The sequence below is a fragment of the Rhea americana genome, unplaced genomic scaffold (assembly GCF_003343005.1).
Source record: "Rhea americana isolate MKP2758 unplaced genomic scaffold, rheAme1 scaffold_272, whole genome shotgun sequence".
NCBI classification, from domain to species: domain Eukaryota; kingdom Metazoa; phylum Chordata; class Aves; order Rheiformes; family Rheidae; genus Rhea; species Rhea americana.
In genome coordinates this window covers 309,039-327,868 of record NW_028186393.1, presented here as the reverse complement: position 1 = coordinate 327,868, position 18,830 = coordinate 309,039, and the positions used below count along the sequence as shown (strand labels likewise).

The window sequence follows — 18,830 nt, the reverse complement described above, 5'->3', positions numbered from 1 at the left end:
TCTTTAAATTTAAAATATTATCTGACAGTTCGAGTTGCATGTAGTTGTTCTCACTCTCCAGCATCTGTAGGCATGACCATGTGCCCCATCAGATCTGTTCAGAAGCCTCAATTTTTACACAGTCTAAAGACGTGACTTAGTAAGTACGAGAAAAGAAGCTACCTGGGTTACTACAGCTAATACATGTGAAGAGGTTGGTGCTATTAATTTTACCTTGTCCCTGACTTCCATGTATATGCTTTCCTTCATCTTCTGAAGCACTCTGTAACCTAGTTTTAAGCTGTTTAACTTCAACTGTGTTTGTACAAAGCCTAGGCAAGTATTGACCTCAAGCAGGAGACTGGCTGTTATTATTTATGGTAACTTTGTATGTCTCTCACAAGAAAGACTGGAATACACACTCTCCACCTGTACAGAACTTGAATTATGAACAAAGTATGTTTTACTCACTGCATCACCCTTAGCTCCAGGAGATCCCTGTGGGCCAGGAAGACCCCTATCACCCTTTTCACCCTGTTCTCCTGGAGGTCCAATCAGCCCAATCAAACCAGGATGTCCCTAAACAACATAGAAGAAAATATACTTAAAGCTCAATATAAATAAAGTAGATGTGCTATGCAAACACACAAATTAGGGCTTTCAAAAGTTATTGCTATTGCTAGTCCATCAATTAACCTGAAAACAGATTATTCTGAAAGGATATTCGATTGTTGTTACGTAGTTTTTGGACTCAGAGATTACTTGCAAGCAGTGACTGCTTATTCAGTGAAAGAGATCTAAGTGCAACACAGTCAGTTTTTATAGAAACTGATAGAGAAGTACCAATACACGTGGGCACAGATTTCATACCAGCTTTCAAAATGAGATACTATATTACAGTGTTGCACATTTGTTTCCACAATTATAGCTGTTCAAACAGCTGATCCAAGCATATAAATAAAAACTAATTCACAAGATATAATCATCTTCATACCCTTTTTCTTTACAGTTCTTCTCTGATACACAAACAATCAATACATTTTGGAGACTCCATTAGTCTCCAATTAGAAACCACAGTCCATTAGAAACCACAGTGTTTCTTACTGATGATTTTATACAGACTTTTGGACTGAGTCAAACTTACAGAGGCACAAACAACAAATCAAAAAGCAGATATTCACACATACCTTCTCTCCTTTGGAACCTGGATCTCCTTTCAAGCCAGGCAAGCCAGGTGGACCCTAAATAAATAAARAGAAACAATGTTAAAATAAGTTTTAACATATTGCACAAATGCTGTTTTCCTGAAATATTAAAGGCAGTATAAGTTAAAGTACAGAATCACTCAATGCTTGATAGTTCTGACTGATGGCATGTGAGATAGGGCCTAAGATAACTGACATGTGTGTTTAGAAAGGCATAATACTGCTGCTGTAGCATTTCAATTATTTTATAGTTAGAAAACTATGATTTAGCTTAGGCTTTATGATTAGAAATCTATGAAGAAAGGTCAATTAAAATTCTTAAATAGCACTGAAAGTATACAGTGAAGCATATGATATATAAACAAATGAATTAGTTTTTGTTGATTTGCTTAACTTTGCTTGTGGTTACATTGCACACTTTCAATTATTACTTTCACTGTAATTATTGTACCTATCCACTTAAAAGACAGTAGCATGAATATTCTTAAATTGCTTATTTCAGCCCATTCTTTCATTAAATGATGGAAAACACTCTCTTTATTTGTTTCTTCCAGTTTACTAAAGCTCAATAAACTTGGTTTTTAAATTATGGTTTCCCTGACTTGCCACATGAAATTCCTCTGTGATGATTACTAATGCATTTAAATCCAAGTTTTCTAAAATACTCAGGTCTTTTCCACTCAAATCTGCAAGGTTACCTAATATGATTGAGGTGTGTTAGGTCCACTTACATATACAAGCCTATGAGCCTGCATCACTTTTGAAAATGAGATCAGATACTAGACAAACTACTTAGGTTATGCAACATATGTCTGGGAAATCCTAAATTCTTTTAGGAACTAACTTTTTTTTTTTTTTTTTTTAAATCTCTGGATCTTCACTCCTCAGCTGCTAAATAGGGATGATACTTCTACCTTGGAGAGATGTTGTTAAACAGATACTTTTCTTAGGCATTTAGATGATCTACATTATATCATAGTTTACAATTTGTAATTTCTAATGACAAGCCATTTTTGTGCAGCTGCTTTATAAAATAGGGTAAGATATACTCTTTATTCTAAATTTTTCTACAGTTGGTCCCTAAAGAATGCCAATGCTGCTTCTGTCAGCTCTTGACAGGCTGATTAATGGCAAACAAGAAAAGCAGAATAAAAATGTAAAGTGCAATGTTATTCAGCTGTAATTCACAATCTGCAGGAAACCTTGGGAAAATATAGGACCTGCTCTGTGGCATTTAGTTCTGTGAATAGTCATTATGCATGTTCGTAATGCAGTAGACATCAATGTTTTTTTTTACCTCAGATTTACAAGGTCAGGGGCTTTAAGTGTCAATGAGAAGTAACTGTGCAATTAAATTAGCAACACTCTTAAACTAACCACTGGTAGTATTTTATAGACTGTAAACTCTTCCACAAAGATGCCAAAGCAAGGTTCAGGTATTTCCCCAATCATTCAAGTAGATAGAGCTCTATGGAGTGCACTTGCAGGAGTGTCCTATGAGGATAAAAGTGAGCAAAATGTTCACAGAACACTGTATTTTAGTAGGCTTTCAAAGCATAGAATTTCTGACTGACATGTAGTTTGAATTCATCTTTCGGAATATGATGTTCAGAGTTGTAATCGGTACTTCTGAAGTCTTAGCCTTGACTTGCTTAAAGGGCCTTAATATTTTCCTATCTCTAATAGCAGTCCAATCTAGGACCATATTTTATGCTCTCTTCCATGACACTGCAAAATCTAATATAAATCCATATTCTGAAACCTCTCTCTATGGTGGAGTGCTTGTAAGAAAAAGCTATGCCTTGCCTTGCTTTGTTTCAACTATTACCCCTGTTTTAAAAAAACAAGTTAAACCCCTGGAAGTTTGGAAAATACCTAGAAGGGAGGTACTTAAACACAGCCCATAGCACTGATGACATACACTAAAAGAGGTTTTAGTGTCCACAGTCTTATTAGTAGGTGAATTTATTATTATTTGAATTAGTGCTGTCTGGATACCCTCCTAAGATAACAAGATAGATCGTCTTAAAATGACCTTTCACAGTGTCTGAAAAACTCCTAGCATCCTGTCTTCTGCTCTGCATAACAGATACACTCTGTAATTTTCATGAGTCAGTTGAGATAGGCCAAACCTGACTGTTCATTAGTTTGAAGGCTGCACAGTGGATAAAGTACTTTGGTCCTAACTATTGAATCGAGCCTGACAGGGCAAAGGATGGTTGGATGTGACCAAATGAAATAGAAACTGCCTTATGCTCTTCTGGCATTCCAGGCCTGGACCCTGAAGATGCAAATTATGTAAAACACTGGCTGCCAAAGGCCAAGATGGCCTTGTGCCTAGGCTGCTGGATGATGCTCCGTGCAGCTAGACTTCTGCAGCTGAAGAAAGTGGTAAACAAAAATATGCCAAGGTAGGAGAGGCAGCTGGGAACAGCCAGYGTAGAGTCAAAAGAACCATTCCACAAGCCCTCACACACTTTTGGGGTGAGGACAGGGAGACAAACCAAAACACTTTTCAGGAGGTCCCAGTGCAAATTGATGCTTAGAAAGTCTATGGGAAACGCTATTGCAATCCTGCTATGTGGGAAACCACTGCAAGGGGTAAGAACGTTAAAGCTGCTAAGTCTCACTTTCTGCAAATCCCATGCAAACACCAGTTTTCAACAACCACTGAATAATCTTGTTCTTCTACAAAATGGAAGAACTTGAAACAAACTTCTTTTCCTTGACAGTGCTTTTATTAACTTTATTGGGGTCAAAACGTCAATCCATTAAAGACACTATTCTTCCAATAGTCAAAAGTATAGCCAGAGAGATGGCACAGGAAAAAAAGAACTTACACAAAACTTTTAAAAATATAGGCTTTTTTTTCTGCAGCTTTTTTTTTCTTATTAATTTTAATCCTGATATATAATTTTGGAAGAATTTGAGGGGGATTTAAGAACTTTTTGAGGTTCATAAAAATGGCAATGTCAGTTTTCTGAATGAGGTGAAAAATTCAGACTATCAGTACATATGCAAGCACAGAAAAGGCATTCAGCTCTCAGAGGCCATTAATCTCACACTGAATATGCATGCATTAGGAGTAGAGCTGCTAGACTAAATCAGTATCTCATCACTACTAGTCTCCTGCTGGCAGTGGACATCTGTGAAGTTACGATACGGATAGCAGTAATAAGTGACCTTTTCAACCTGGCACAGATTCAAAAGTGCCGTAACACTTCATGCACAAAATATTATTCAGTGCACATCCTTTCCATCTCTACTTTGGGATATCATTAGATGCAAAAACCTAGGCAAATACATAATTCATGAATAAAAAGTGAAAATTTTACTGGAATACAGAAGCTTCAGGAATACAGAATCAAGCATTTTCACCTGCAGTGTGTTATGCTCCACTGCAAATCTGCTTTCACATTCTTCTCCTGCTAGCAGTCTACAGGGGAGGGAGGAAAGGGAAGGAAGGAAGCCTAGCCTCAGCCACTTTTACATATAAACTTTGCTGACTTAAAATCAAAAATAAAGTTTTAAGTTGCTGTAATGCATCTAAAAATGTTCCAGTTGAGCTGACTAGTCAACAGGCAGCCTTTGTGCTTGGGAGAATATAGTTCATTAACACACTCACCTTTAGGTTTGATTTAAATATTTAAGTTCTCAAATTTTGGAAGGGATCTTTGATAATATATTTGGAAGCTTCTAGTAATTGATATGTGGAAAAGGGATGATTATTATTTCTGAATAATTGCTGATTGGCTTTTAGACATCATCTCAGTATTGTAACCCAGGAGATCAGGTTGCAGGTCTGATTTGCCCACCAGGCATTTTATCAGTAAATCTGGGCACATTGCTTAAGCTATTGTGGTGTTAGTGCCACCTTTTGCCTTATTTACTGAAATCATAAACTCTTTGGAGAGAAGAGCTTTTTATGATAGGCTTAACTATATTCCTATTCCTTGCACTTTTCTCATTCATTGTTTCCCAACCTCTGCTTTATAAACAACTTGTTGCCTACAAAACTTTAGCCAAAATTAGAATGGTAAAATGAAGGGCAACTAAGAACTACAGTATAATGTTTCCTCAGCACATTATCTGCTCATTATTAYTACCTAAAGGCCAGAGAACTATGAGATTATGTTTAGATAATACTGTAATACCACCTTTATATACACATCAGCAGATGTTAGATAAACCTGTGTGCCAGATCACAGTTCACTGGAAAAATATTTCCAGTGTGTGGGGTATAAAATTTCCCCATTTTCTCCATTTTCATTTTTATGTACTGGAAAAACCTAATCTGAAAATTGTATAGCTGATGTTCAGACTCTGGCTTCTTACTGGAAAGGTAACAATCCTCTTTGGAGCGGTTTTGGGATTCAGGTGCATAGCTGTGCAAAAACCACTTGAGCATTAAGGCTACCTAAGGACCTTACTGTATCCTCTAAGTCTATAGAGGAAAGGGAAGAGAGGATTCCTTTCACACTTGACACTCACAACCTGCCTTTTCCACATTAAGAATCACATAATTTCTGAGGTACAGGATAGCTCCTTATTGCCCTAGTTATTGCCCTGATTGTTCATGTGGGCATAGTTAATCTTCCAGACAAAATAATAACAAGTAGTTTTTCTTAGCATGGGATAGCATTGCTTGCAAATTTTAAGATACCTTGAGAGTGTAACACTTGTTTTATTTTTTTTCCATCAAACTGTAACAGTATATTTTGTTTCAAAGATTTTTATTTCAAAGATTTTTATTTCATTTTTATTGTGCCACTCAGCTGTCATAATAGAGGTGAATTCTACTGAGTTTGGAGAGCAAGGGATGAGATCTCCTTCACTAAACTGGATCATCTTTGCCTGAGAAGTGAGAAATTACCCTGCTGGCTGTATAGTTTAGATTTAAACTTCTGCATATCATGCTGAGTAAAGAACACCAGTATTATATAGTTAGTGCTCACAATGTTTTATTTTTCTGCTTGTTAGAAAAATGCGCTAAAATAGCAAGTGTAAATAGAAGCAATGATACCATTTGCTAATACGTTATGTCATCTCGGAGCTTCCCTTGCTTTGATCATGTTATTAATGCATAGCAAAATTTATTTGGTTAGTTAGTCATATAATGTTCAAGGCAGCAACCTAACAAGCACACATTTTCCCAATTTTACAGCAATTAGGCTAGTGTATAAAGTTAATTTACAAAGCTACTAATAACTTGCCTTACAGTATAACCAGATCACTACTAGAATATCAGTGCATTTTTGAGGACAAACAGTTTGCTCTCAACTAATTTTATAAAAATTGTATAAACTCAATTCTACCTGAAGTGGCAGATCAATTTCTTATAAAAGATGATTGCAGATGGCAACTGTGCGTAGATTTTCTCTAACAACACACTTAAAATCGGACTTGCATTAATTTTTTTTCATATAGCAGCAGTTAATGGAGATGGTAATTATTTTACTTGGTATCTTTCTGCTGGATCTCTAACGATTATGTATTAGCAGTAACAAGTATTTTACTAGTCTCACAGTCACAGCAGCCAGTGACTTTTGCTATACTATAGAAGGATGTTAATGTAAAGAACATTAATATAATAGCTTGAGAGCAAAAAGAAAAAGAGAATGGACAATGACACATACAGTGCTGTACAGCCAGCCTGGTTGTAAACAAAGGAAGATTAGTAACTGACATTATGGCCTGTTGTCTTTTTTAGACATCAGTTAGGACTAAGATTCTAAAAGTCCCACAGAACTTTGACTTTTRGGCTGTGACTTTGGTGGTATCCAGCTCTTGGTGATGCCCTAGGAACTGGAAGCTTGATTCCTTTGGGCCCTTTTAAACATTTTGAGCACAGATTGTACTTCATGGGACTGATATGATGAACAACAGATATGATGCTGCCCTTCATTTTTACAAAGCTAGCATGCTTTCTTCTTAACTTAATTTCTGGGCCTGCTTCTGATCTGATTTTTTTCTCTAAGTTTTTCTCTAAGTAATAGATACAGTCTAAACTTTTACCCTTGGAATAATGTTCTCCTACATGGCAGTCATTAATATCAATGGATACACAAATTTCACCACTGCTATGGAAACAAAATGATTTAATATATTAAGCTTTGCTGATGTGGGGACAGAAGTAGATTTTTTGATAGTAAACTTCATTCATTTTATTTTTAATTCTCCTCAGGGGATTTCAAAGACTTGGTTTTCTGTGCCTTAATTCCACTTTTTACCTGCCATAAGCCAGCAGTGTTCAGCACAGCTGCCAGCAGAAGTAAAGCAGTGGAATGAAGGAAGTCCTGAATATCAGATTCTAACAGCACAGAAGAATAATGACTTTATGCTAAGAACTGACTTGTACATTTGTTTTCCTATATCATCCACAGAGATGCTAAAGGTATATTTTAAAGAGTGTTTTTTTGTCCTTTGGCACTGGAAAGAAGGGTACTCACCAGAGGTCCAGGAGGGCCATCCTGACCTGGTGCTCCAGGTAGACCTTGTTCTCCCTAGAGAAAACATACAATTACGTTTACTTTGCTAGAGGACATACAAGAAATACATCATTTACATTTTTATTATTTACTCAGTTTACTCACCACAGGGCCAGGAATGCCTCGGAGACCCTCTGGGCCAGGTTTTCCTGCAGGTCCCTGAGGACCAACTGGACCTGTTTTCCCAGGAGCACCTTCTGCACCGGGTTCACCCTAGAAAGAATGTAAGCCAGTCAGAGACAAGGGAGCTGATTCAKCTGGGCACTGCAGGAATATACAAGCCACAGAGAGCAAAGAGTTTCCTCATTCCTTTTTTCAAAAGGTAGGCCAAAACAGGGTTCTCTACAGCATGTTTTTCTGACTGAAATTATGTGGTGCCAGCAAACCATGCTAACTCTGCTTTTTGGCAATGATGAGATAAGTTGTGTCTGCGATGGTGAGAGGCCGCCCTCTACTCTATCATGTACTGCCATAAACACCTCTGAGTTAAGATCTTTTTGTACTGCTTCCTCCCTTGTCCACAGAAATGAATTAGACTTACTGAAAGAGACTTCCTCTTTACAGGAGAAAATGAATTTCATGACTTCTGTACTAATTCTGGCTATTAATTTCAATTTTACAGTTCATCTATGATTACTTTGATGCGTTTCACACTCTCAGTGCATGATAAACAATTTATTTATTTGTATATAGTTTATATTTCTATGCTCCTAGAAGAAGTTCCTGAATGAATTACCTTTGCACCTTTTTCACCTTGTCTGCCTTCAGCACCAGTGGCTCCAGGAGGTCCCTGTAAAAGATGGAGAGCCAGTTCATAATCTCAGTTTACTAAAATATTACAAAAATGAAAATAATCTGAAAGCTCTTAAAATTTCCATTGTATTAGTAAGTAGCAAATGCTAACAAAAGAAAACTACATTTATTTCTTGACAGTTTATTAAGAGGATAAAAATCCCATTCCGTCATATCAACTCTTTTTCCCTTTATAAAATTTCTGGGCTTTTAGAATATCTAAAAAAAAATATGCAACATGTAACATCCAGTTTTAAACTTCCTTGCATCGGTCTGTTTCTGTTCACTCAAGTTTATCCACTGATTCCAAAGGGTCTGCCATTATAGAATGCACAGAATGGAATATATGTCTTTATTCTCTAAGTCATGGATGGGCTTAATAAGCCTTTCAATTGCATTTGGACAGCCAAAGGTTGATATATGCCTTCCTGATATCTAGTAAGTATGAAAGGGGGAAAAAAAATCCTATGACTAAAGGTTATAAAGAATGAAAGGTTATAAAGAACTGCATCTAGCCCCGGTAGCCAGTTTCCTGCTACTGCTCTACAAAGTCTCTGTTTGACTAAGACGACATGATTCAGTCCTGCAGGAGGATGCTGAAGTGGGATAAGATTGAAGTGAAGTTCACAAACAAAAGTTACAGTGACCCAGCAGGTCTGTGACTACATATTGTTGCTGTCACCCTTTTTTCATTTTCTTAAGGTTTCAGTGGAAAAAAAATGACATTTTTCTCCTCCAAAAATAAAGGCTTGATTTTTAGTTCAGGGAATTAATATTCATAGCTTCAATTATGAACAGAAGCACTATCTAGAATTTAGTGTCCTGAAATGGTTCTCCTAGATATACTTAGTTTAGGAAAGATGCACTCAAGATAAAGGACCAACTGTTTTCATACAAAGTTAATTTTTAGCCTGGGAAATGTCTTTATTACAACCAGCTACTTCTTGCCAACCAATGAGTACCTTAAAGCAAAAGGAAAGAAAAATGACCATGATGAAATACAAGGTGATTTTTTTGAATCTATAAAACTTGCTCTGTAAGACTCATCTGTTCATTAATACAACATGCAGTTTATAATGCAGAAATGACAAAAAATGTTCTAAGGACCAGCAGTAAGAAAAATGTAACCACTTATATTTACTTATTGTCTTTCTGTTATTGCCATAACAACAGACAAAGAAACACAGGCGCCTAAAAGTAAAGCACTAAACCACATTCTTAGTTTTACAGGTGTGAACTATTCTTTCAGTCCAGCATCTTCCTGTATGCTTTGTGAACTCAGGGCTTTAGCTCTCAGTTTGACCTAGCTTGACCTAGCAACTTTTTATACTACAGCTGAATTTAGCCTAAACTTTTCATAGCCTGATACATTTGGCTGTCCACTACTATTGGGACATAGCTTGAGCAACTCCACCAGTTTTAATTGAATTCCTGGAGATTTACATTGAAGATATAAGTATTTAGATAAAAGTATACTGAGATCATTCATTTGCTTCTGAAATTAAGCTCTCTCCAGGGTGGAGCTGAACATCTGCAGCGTTGTATGAACCTTTTGGCCGACAGAGGTAGTAAAGCTTTTCCATCAAAGATAATACAAACTGAACTGAATTATCCACAGAGGACATTGCCCATTTTTTGTGGGTATCAACACACTGTTCTCTTTGGGATTTTTAAGAGTTGTAAGTGGTAAGGTACTTAGCTTTACGTACTAAAAATGCAGAGAAGCTAAAAAGCTCTGGCCAGTGTGGTCCAATTAATAACTCTTTAAAACTAGAAGAACAATTTGCATCACTACCATTCCCAGTAGCAAGCTCTGATACATATATCCCTTTGTTGAGCTTGTAACTGATTGAATAGCTTACAGTTTCCAGTGATAAAAAGAAAAATGATTAGCAGGTATATAAAACACTCAGAAACATTTTAGAAACAGTACTTTTTCCTAACATGTATTAATCTACATACCCATTGTCTTTACTGCCTGAAAATTCCCTTCACTCAAATTCCCACATAGGTTATAATCCGCCCTACTTAAGAAACTGAAAAAGGTTGAATGTCGTAGTTTGTATTTGAGAAATATGGCCTCTGCATAATCTAGGAATGCAGCTGCAACATGAATTAGCAGAGCTAAAAACACTGTGATCACTAAATTACAAGTACAATAAATCATGATTGCTAAACAAAAGGGGTGCATTCATTATCAAACAGTGCCAATGCTGTACCAAGTGCAAAGCAGCTAAATGAACAGCTTTTTGTAACAGATTCTGATTGCTGGCATGGCACAGATGGTGCTTCTACAGAGAAAGACTGCTAATTATTATTTGTCTTACCTTCCTACACTTGAGTTGTTGGAATGTCTGGCAAATTTTAACTGACATGAAAGATCTTAGTAACAGTAACTTGAAATTAATGCTGAGTTTCCCTCCCAGCCACCATAGTGATTTTTACAATGGTTTCACTTCAGTTTGGATGTATTGCCTGTAGCTTTTACACAGAACTGAGAAGACAAAAAAGAAAAAAAGAAAAAAAGAAAAAAAGGGGGAAAAAAGGGGGAAAAAGGTGGGGAAAAAGGCGGGGAAAAAAGGCGGGGAAAAAAGGCGGGGAAAAGGGGGAAAAGGAAAAAACCCTTGCAGAAATAAACCTGTCTTCAATTTTTGTTACAGGAACATATTGGACATTTTTCTCTGCTCTGTATTTCAGGATTTCTTAAAATAATTTAAAGTGTTATTTACAGCTGTCTGTCATCTGACTTAAAACATGATTTTCAACAGAGAATGCCTTTACCACATTTCATTAGTTAGGATAGGGACATAGTTTGCCATTATATTATTAGATATTTTGTGTATTTTTAATCAAGGAAAGACAGGAAATCAGCATAATTTACAAGTGCTGTGGGCACCCTGCTGAGGCAGCATGACTCTGTAGTCAAAATGGAAAGAATCTCCTTCAAAAAATGTTTCATTTTTTCCTAATTATTCATCATTGTAACTGAAGGAAACTAAGCAAACTTCTGAGTTTCAAACTTCAGAGGCTGCTTGTGCTGCAGTATTAATATCTATTCTTTTATTGAAAGCAGACAGTATGCACTGAAATTTAGAACAAGAATATAGCTGTCTTGCACTTCTTTCTTTAAATTTGCACCTTCTTTAAATTCTAACAGTTTTAGAGTGATATATATGCTCTAAGGTGAATGTGATCTAGACATGTAATTGACACTAATAAAGAAACATGCCAAATAGCAGGAGACACAGCTGAAGGGTCTAGCAAGCTGAACAGCTAAGATAAGCAAAAAGGATTATTTGTGTGAATTTATACTGATTGTATACATATGTTACTTGTTGTAAGAATAGATATGAAAAAGAATGTTTAATGATGTTTTTTCCTTCTTATGTTTTTAATATCTGTCAGATAAAAATCTATGAATTCAAACTATGCAAGATGTTACACAGTATTCTATGGCACAAAAGAAGTGCAAAAGGTATGTGCAATGAACAAGTTTCAGAAAAACAAGAACATAGTGTTAATTGTAGARCAGTTCAGTCTTTATATCTACATCTCTAGACAAGCAGGCATTGGATCAGGAAACACTGACCTGCTGAAGCCTTTTTAGATGTACCACTTTTCAGTTTGCCAGCCATGTATCTGCTTTCAGTTTTCTGAGCAATATATCTCAGTTTCATTAACTATTCACTTATCTCCCCCATCATAAGGAGAAACTGAAAAACTACATCTCTTTAGAAAGGCAGTCTTCATACAGTAYGCTGTTGACCCATGCTGAGCAACAGGAAAACTATACAGCTCCAAACTCTCACTGACAAACCCATAGTAATTTGTGAACTCCTTTTTTTTTTTTTTTTTTAAAGACTGCTCCAACAATAAACATAACATTACGGTGAAGCAGATGGTGGAAAGTCTATACTGAGAGGAAGATATGCTGAGAAAAAGTGGCCATTCAGCCAGCACTGTAAGGGTTGAGTTGCATACTGAATCACTGAGAAGTCAAGTCAGTGATGTGTTCTGAGCTGCCTCCACTAGAAATTTGATTGTGCTGCATTTTTCTTTATTAATATCGGTAAAGTAAATATGACAGCTGATTTACTTGTAGCCATTGTGTACAGCATCTGAGGTCTTGATCTGGCAAAACACCTAACTGGGCACTGAAATCTGCAAACTTAAACAAATGCTTATGTTTTCTAGTAAGCTTATAAACTATGTTGAATCAGGAATACTAAGCAAGTTGATCAATTTTTGCAAATAGCTATAACAGATTTCTTTAAATAATGTAAGTTTATGTTAAAAATTCTTTCTTTTGCATCATTAGACTTTTATGACTTACCAGAAAAATATAATGTTTGGAAAAATTGTATTTAACTGCTGCTGAATATCCTTCAGAAAGATGACATAAAACTATTCGMATTGACCAGCTAGAATGATAACCTTAGCACTAAAATACAATTTAAYGACTTCAGTTGTCATCTACTCTACATTTCAACATATTGAAATTAACTTCAACATAGCACAAAATTATGAAAGGATATATATACACACACAGACACAAACATGCATATTTATATATATGTATAAGGCAATTGAATGTATAAGGCAATTGATAACAACATTTTCTCTCTCACTTTTGTAATAATTATGGCATGGTTTTACTTCTACACTACTCTCATTCACATTCTGCAATCAATATTCCATTAACGGATTATTTCTACCCAAGAGAGAAAAGCAAATGCTTTGGAACAAATTCATTAATTTTAGAACTATATTGTTTTTGGGAGATATCAAGTATAAGATTTTTTTTCTTGTTTACACTAAGGCAAATATGTATTTCTCAAATACTTTTAACAGTTATTTTTAAGTTTTTACTATCAGTTTCATCTCTTAATAAAAAGGTAYAAACCAAATTATAATTTGGAAAAAAGATTATTGTCTTGACTATCCAAGTAAAGGAAGATATATATACATATTACTGTATATATTAAATATTGAGCAAAGCCTTTGCACTTCTTTGGCAAGATGGTTTTCATAAACAATTACTATTTTTGAATTCAACTATTATTAGGATTAATAGGAGTTTTATCAGTGATTTCAAAAGCAGAGTTTAGTCAATACTAAACTAGTTCTAGAAAGTCTGATCCAATGAATATGTAATTTAAAATCAGTTGTTATTTTAGGGCACTGATCTTCTTTTGTGGTGAACTACAGAATCTGGCCCTCCATTTGTTAATGACAAAATCAGTTCAGCTAAATATTTCCCATGCTGGATTTGACAGGTCTAAGTTTCTACTGTTTCATACTGTTGTATGTGCACAAATCCACGCTAGATTTGCACGCACAGTTACTATGATTACTTACACCATAACCATTTAGATTTACAAAGCCTTCTGAGCATTCATTTATCTGATCTGTTACATGGAAAGATCATTCCAAAAGTCAAAATCTGTAAAATATTAATTATGATTGAATTAAACTTTTTTTCCAAGAATATATGTAATCACTTTTACAGACTTTATCAATGGTCATAACACAGTGTGTGCACTTTCTAGATTAACTTTTGCAGTATAAATATTTATAGGAGTATAATTTTGTACTATAACTATATTTAACCTAGTCATTCATCTAGATGGAGGACTCAATTTGGAAGATAGGTTGATTTCTGCTTTATAAAAGCAAAAGCATCTACTGCAATAGCAGTTTCTGAAAGGCACCTGTGGAAGTATTTTTTGGAAGAGCAATTGTTATGTCTGAAAATAATATATATTAATTAGGGCATGCATTTTTGGATGTTCTAATGATCTATTCTTGTGTCAGCCATTGATGTTAACTTTCTCTTTTGATTTAAACTTCAGCTTAACCTTTTATTTTGGTTTAGACTTGAGCTGACTGGTCATTTGAAAGCTAGGGAATTTTACCTCTGCAATGCAGAAATCTGGAGATCATCATTCTGCCAGGTACTTCTGAAACTGTATTTCTTAAGATATTCACCCACACTGTTTGTCCGTAAGGCCCCTTTTAAGTCCCAGAGCTAGTTCAAAGCTCTGGTACTTAATGTAAATGCCTTTAGAGCACCTCAGTAAAACAGTTTTGGTATCTGCTTGTCTCACCAACTGATAGTAGTCCTCTTACTGGTATACCRGTCACTAACTAGAAAAAACAGCTTATTCTTGGTGTCCCTCGATACTTGAATTTTACTGTAATTAAGTATCTGTAGCTGAAGTATCTCGAATACAATGCGAAAACTGTATTCATGTCCCTGTCTTTCATCAGAAGCTGCTTCCCAGGAAACACTGAGGGAACCTCTCTGGAACCAGCAATATTAGACATATATTTTTCATAACTCAGAAACCTAGTAACAAACATAATTTTATACAACTGGGTAGTGAAACTGAGTTCAGGTCAATTCCAAGTAACCAAGGGTTTATGGATAACCAAAACTTTCATAAAATTTCATTTTCAAGCAGGAAATGCCAGTTCTTTTGGACCAAGCAGTTTAAAACCATTAAATTGCCCAGATACAACTGACAATAGTTGATTCCAAGGGAAGGGGAACCAGTGCAGGCATTGATATGGAGGGACTGACAGCACTGGCAAGAAGTAATTACAAGGATAAGGAAGCAGTAATACAGAGATGCAGTTTAAGTGCATAAGAATGTGTTTGAAATAAATGGAGATGGGAGAAGGACAGAAGAGGCTTAGAGAACAGAACTGGTCTAGAGAATGAGAAAATGCTCAGCTACTGTAGAGGCTGAACTACAACCCCCCTCCAAAAAAAAACCAAAAAAACAAAAAACAAAAAAAAAACCAAAAAAAAACACAGAATGATGTGAATTAAATAAACTTTGAATGAGAAAATGGTGAAGCATTGATTGGTGGAAAAGGCACTGACTGAATAAATACAGGGGAAAAGGTGAATGAAAATTAATGAAGGACAGTGTGTGGATGAGGAGTTGAAGGGACYAGACTTAGTACGAATCCCGAGCTCTTTCAGCTTGTCATTTTAGAGACAGAAAAGCAAAAAATGAGGTGGAATGTTGCTTTCTACTAGTTCTGCCAGAGCTTTGTACCTCTATAGATAGCAGCATTACTACTGAAAAGACATGTCCTTCTAATCCAACTAAGAGGACACTTGCCAGAGATTTTTGTTGAAACTGATTCTACCATACAACTGATTAAAACTAATGAAGAGCATATGTTTTCTTCATTTGCCAGCAAGTATGAAGTGTTCAATCCTTCATTGTTTCTTTCAGGTGTAACATCAGCACAACACTGACTCTCTACAAGCTTGAAGCTTTCACATACTTGTGGTATAGAAGCTAATGCTACAAAGCGTTTTCTTCAGAATTCAGGAATGGAATCACTTGGCAATATTTATATATAGCATTTTCTTTTTTCCTTGCACTAGCACTAATTTGGCAATGTGTTGAATCACAGATTATGGATGATATTTGTATTTCCACAGTGTTTTTTCATCTAAATATAATCAGGTGCAATATGTCCCATCTGCTAGGAATAAGCTACTGCCATTCCATGTAATAAAGTAGGAAGTTTAATTTGATGCAGAACAAACATATTAATTGCTAATATTCAATCAAGCTGTATTCCAGTTCTAGTGATAAGATTACTAATGCTACCATAATCATTTGCAGTATTATAAATGCGTTGTAAGTTGGTGCAGCAAATAGATTATTGTGTAAAATAGATAAAACTAATTAAGCATATCAGTTCACTCAAGCCTATTAAATAGACCAATTTAACACATTTTGTTTAACAGCTCTCAGCTTACATTTAATGATGCTATCTTTTTTTTTTTTTTTTTTAAGTGTAAAAGCTGCATCTAATTGCTCTCTGAAACAGACCTAAAGGTTGATGCATCATACAGTTCTGTAAGTATAACATTATTTACTGATCTTGATGAACTGTATTTGTAAAGCCTGTGAAGCTTCAAAGACTTTAGGAATAATGGAATGGTTTCATTAGTTACAGAAATGTCTGCTTGCTAATTTTGTTTGTGGAGTAGATGGCATGGGTCTTCACAGAAACTAAATTGAAGTTATTTTATTTCAGAGGTTAAATACAGCAAAGAAGAGACATTCTTCCTGCCCTCTACCAGCAGTAATACACCTAAGCATGATGTCCTATATTATCTTATAAAATCAGTCTTTATGCATTTTTGATGTCTGCAGTACTTTCCTTTACTTGCAGTTTTTCACAGCGTGTCTGCCAATACCAGGTGCATAATATCTGATTTGAAATAGATGGCTGTGCTTTTGAATCCTGACAGATTTACCCAACTGGGTATTTAAATGTGGATTTCCAGTATGGCCATACGAATAAATAATTTTTTAGCTGGCTAGGTAAAAATACAGTGTAGATGTTACTGTACAAAGGACATAGCTTTCAATACTATCAAGAAGGATGCTACCTCTTTTTGACATAACAGCAAGAAGCCTGAGCTGAAATTAGTTTGTAAAGCTGATTTAGCTGAACTGTTCTCATTCTCACTTCCAGTATAGAGGGGGAAAAAAAAAGCTACTTCTGTTAGCCACGTAGCAAAAATGCTAGTTTCTTACCCTAGCATATATTGAATTCACTTGGCTGAAAAGGCACATTTATAGGCCAGGAACACATTCTTCCCTATGTCTTTTTATTCTTCTTGCCTTCATGCTGATGGATATATAGCTCTCCTGATTGCTCAKCAGGTAAGTGCAGTTCTAACTTACACTACTGCTAATGCTTCCAGACTGCCCCAGATTTACTTGAATGTCACAAAATAGGTTACTTTCATGAGAATAATGGTAGCCAGAGAAGGTATAACATTTTTGTTGATTATGTAAATGTGTGTATACAGCAGTCTCAGAAGAAGCATGAAATATTTCAGRTTCAGATCACCAATGCAATTCCTTGTGCCAGCTTTCAAAGCAAAATAGTTAAATAGAACATTGCAATCTGAAAACAGAATAGTATGCATTGTGCTGAATACAGAAATTTGTCTTAACTCTCATCAAAGAGTTGCTACAAAAGTGCTGTCTTTAATTCTCCTGACATTGCAAAAATGGCCAGATGGGCCAACTTGTTGATTGGGTTGAGAGCATGGAATCTTCCTTTCCACTGTTCTCTGTGCTCAGCCTGCCTGCAGTTACTGTCCTCAAATTACTGGACACAAGATCTGTCCTTTGCCAGTGCTCCACTGAATATACTCTTGATGGCAATCTCCCAGTTCTACAGTAGCCATGTTTGGTTTCAAGCTATAGACAGAACATTATGCAACCTATATGTTAATCGTTTTTTTCCTCCTGCTTTGTGTTCCAAGAGAAGCTGTATATCTTGACATACCTCTTTCTTTCTCAAAGTGCCAGATCCTAATAGCTAAAATCAAGGCAGATTAAAGTGCTTTACAGCACCCATGTTTTGTGGTTTTCTCTGCTGTATTTTTTATTTAATTTCTCATTCTTGAATAGAGACTGCAAACATCATATATGAGTGTTACAACATYGAAAATAAGTAGCTGAAATTTTCTAAAACATAATTTCTCAATAAGAGAAATGTACAAGAGACAAGGAGAAATGACTTACTCTCTTTCCAGGTGGACCAGGTGGGCCAGCTTCACCTGAAGGACCTGGTGGACCCTGCAATTGAAAATGATGAACTCAGTGGCACAAAAGAATAAAGTTATCACCTTTCTTAAATGCAAGAAATTTCTGTACAATTCTGGACAATTCCCCTTTCAATGGACAGGAAGTAAATACCATAAACACACACACAGAAGTGATACCTGCTTAATCAGCAAATCCTGTCTTGGGACACGAGGTAGGGGTCTATTAAAAGGTTTAACACCTTGTGTTACTGTACAAAATGCAGCCATTCTTTTTTCTCTTCCTGTTTGCAACAAAACATTTCAGACAAAAAGGTGGCTGCACTAACGTAACTTAGAGTCTTAGCCTACTGCCTAACCCTATTAAAAAGAGTTTCTAACTTCATCAGTTTTCTTCTCCTGTGTATGGTCTTTGCAGATTTTAAAATGTGAGGGCCTCAAGTTGTTACTGGTGCTATAGATTTTCATTAGCATCCATGAGACAGCAGCCACATAAGTGGCATTACGAAAATCTTGTGTGCACTGATAGCCTCGTGTGGGAGCTGTGATACTCTTCTTGTAAATATTATGGGATTGCTGAACAGGCTGTTCTTCATGAACACTTAACATTCTAAAAGTACTTATTTTTAAGAAAAACATACAGATACTAATTTCCTGAAGTGTGCATATAAGCCCCAGTTTATAACTTAGTTCCAACCACATGTGTCTACCAATGTACTAGGCATTTTTTTTCCCCAAACTATACTGTATAGGATAGTTCCCTGATAATCA

The 18,830-nt window shown here is 35.8% G+C and overlaps 1 protein-coding gene across 2 annotated transcripts in view; it reads right to left on the bottom strand.

Annotated features, from left to right (window-relative positions):
* The window catches only part of COL11A1 (collagen type XI alpha 1 chain), a 161,869-nt gene that overhangs the window by 8,361 nt on the left and 134,678 nt on the right, over positions 1 to 18,830 (bottom strand). For both annotated transcript variants that reach the window (XM_085308266.1, XM_085308265.1), the window contains 6 exons: positions 18,040 to 18,093; positions 8,409 to 8,462; positions 7,778 to 7,885; positions 7,634 to 7,687; positions 1,167 to 1,220; positions 451 to 558 (listed from right to left, as the gene is read on the bottom strand). In XM_085308266.1, the coding sequence (XP_085164392.1) occupies positions 451 to 558; positions 1,167 to 1,220; positions 7,634 to 7,687; positions 7,778 to 7,885; positions 8,409 to 8,462; positions 18,040 to 18,093 (432 nt within the window). The remainder of the gene's footprint in view (positions 1 to 450; positions 559 to 1,166; positions 1,221 to 7,633; positions 7,688 to 7,777; positions 7,886 to 8,408; positions 8,463 to 18,039; positions 18,094 to 18,830) is intronic.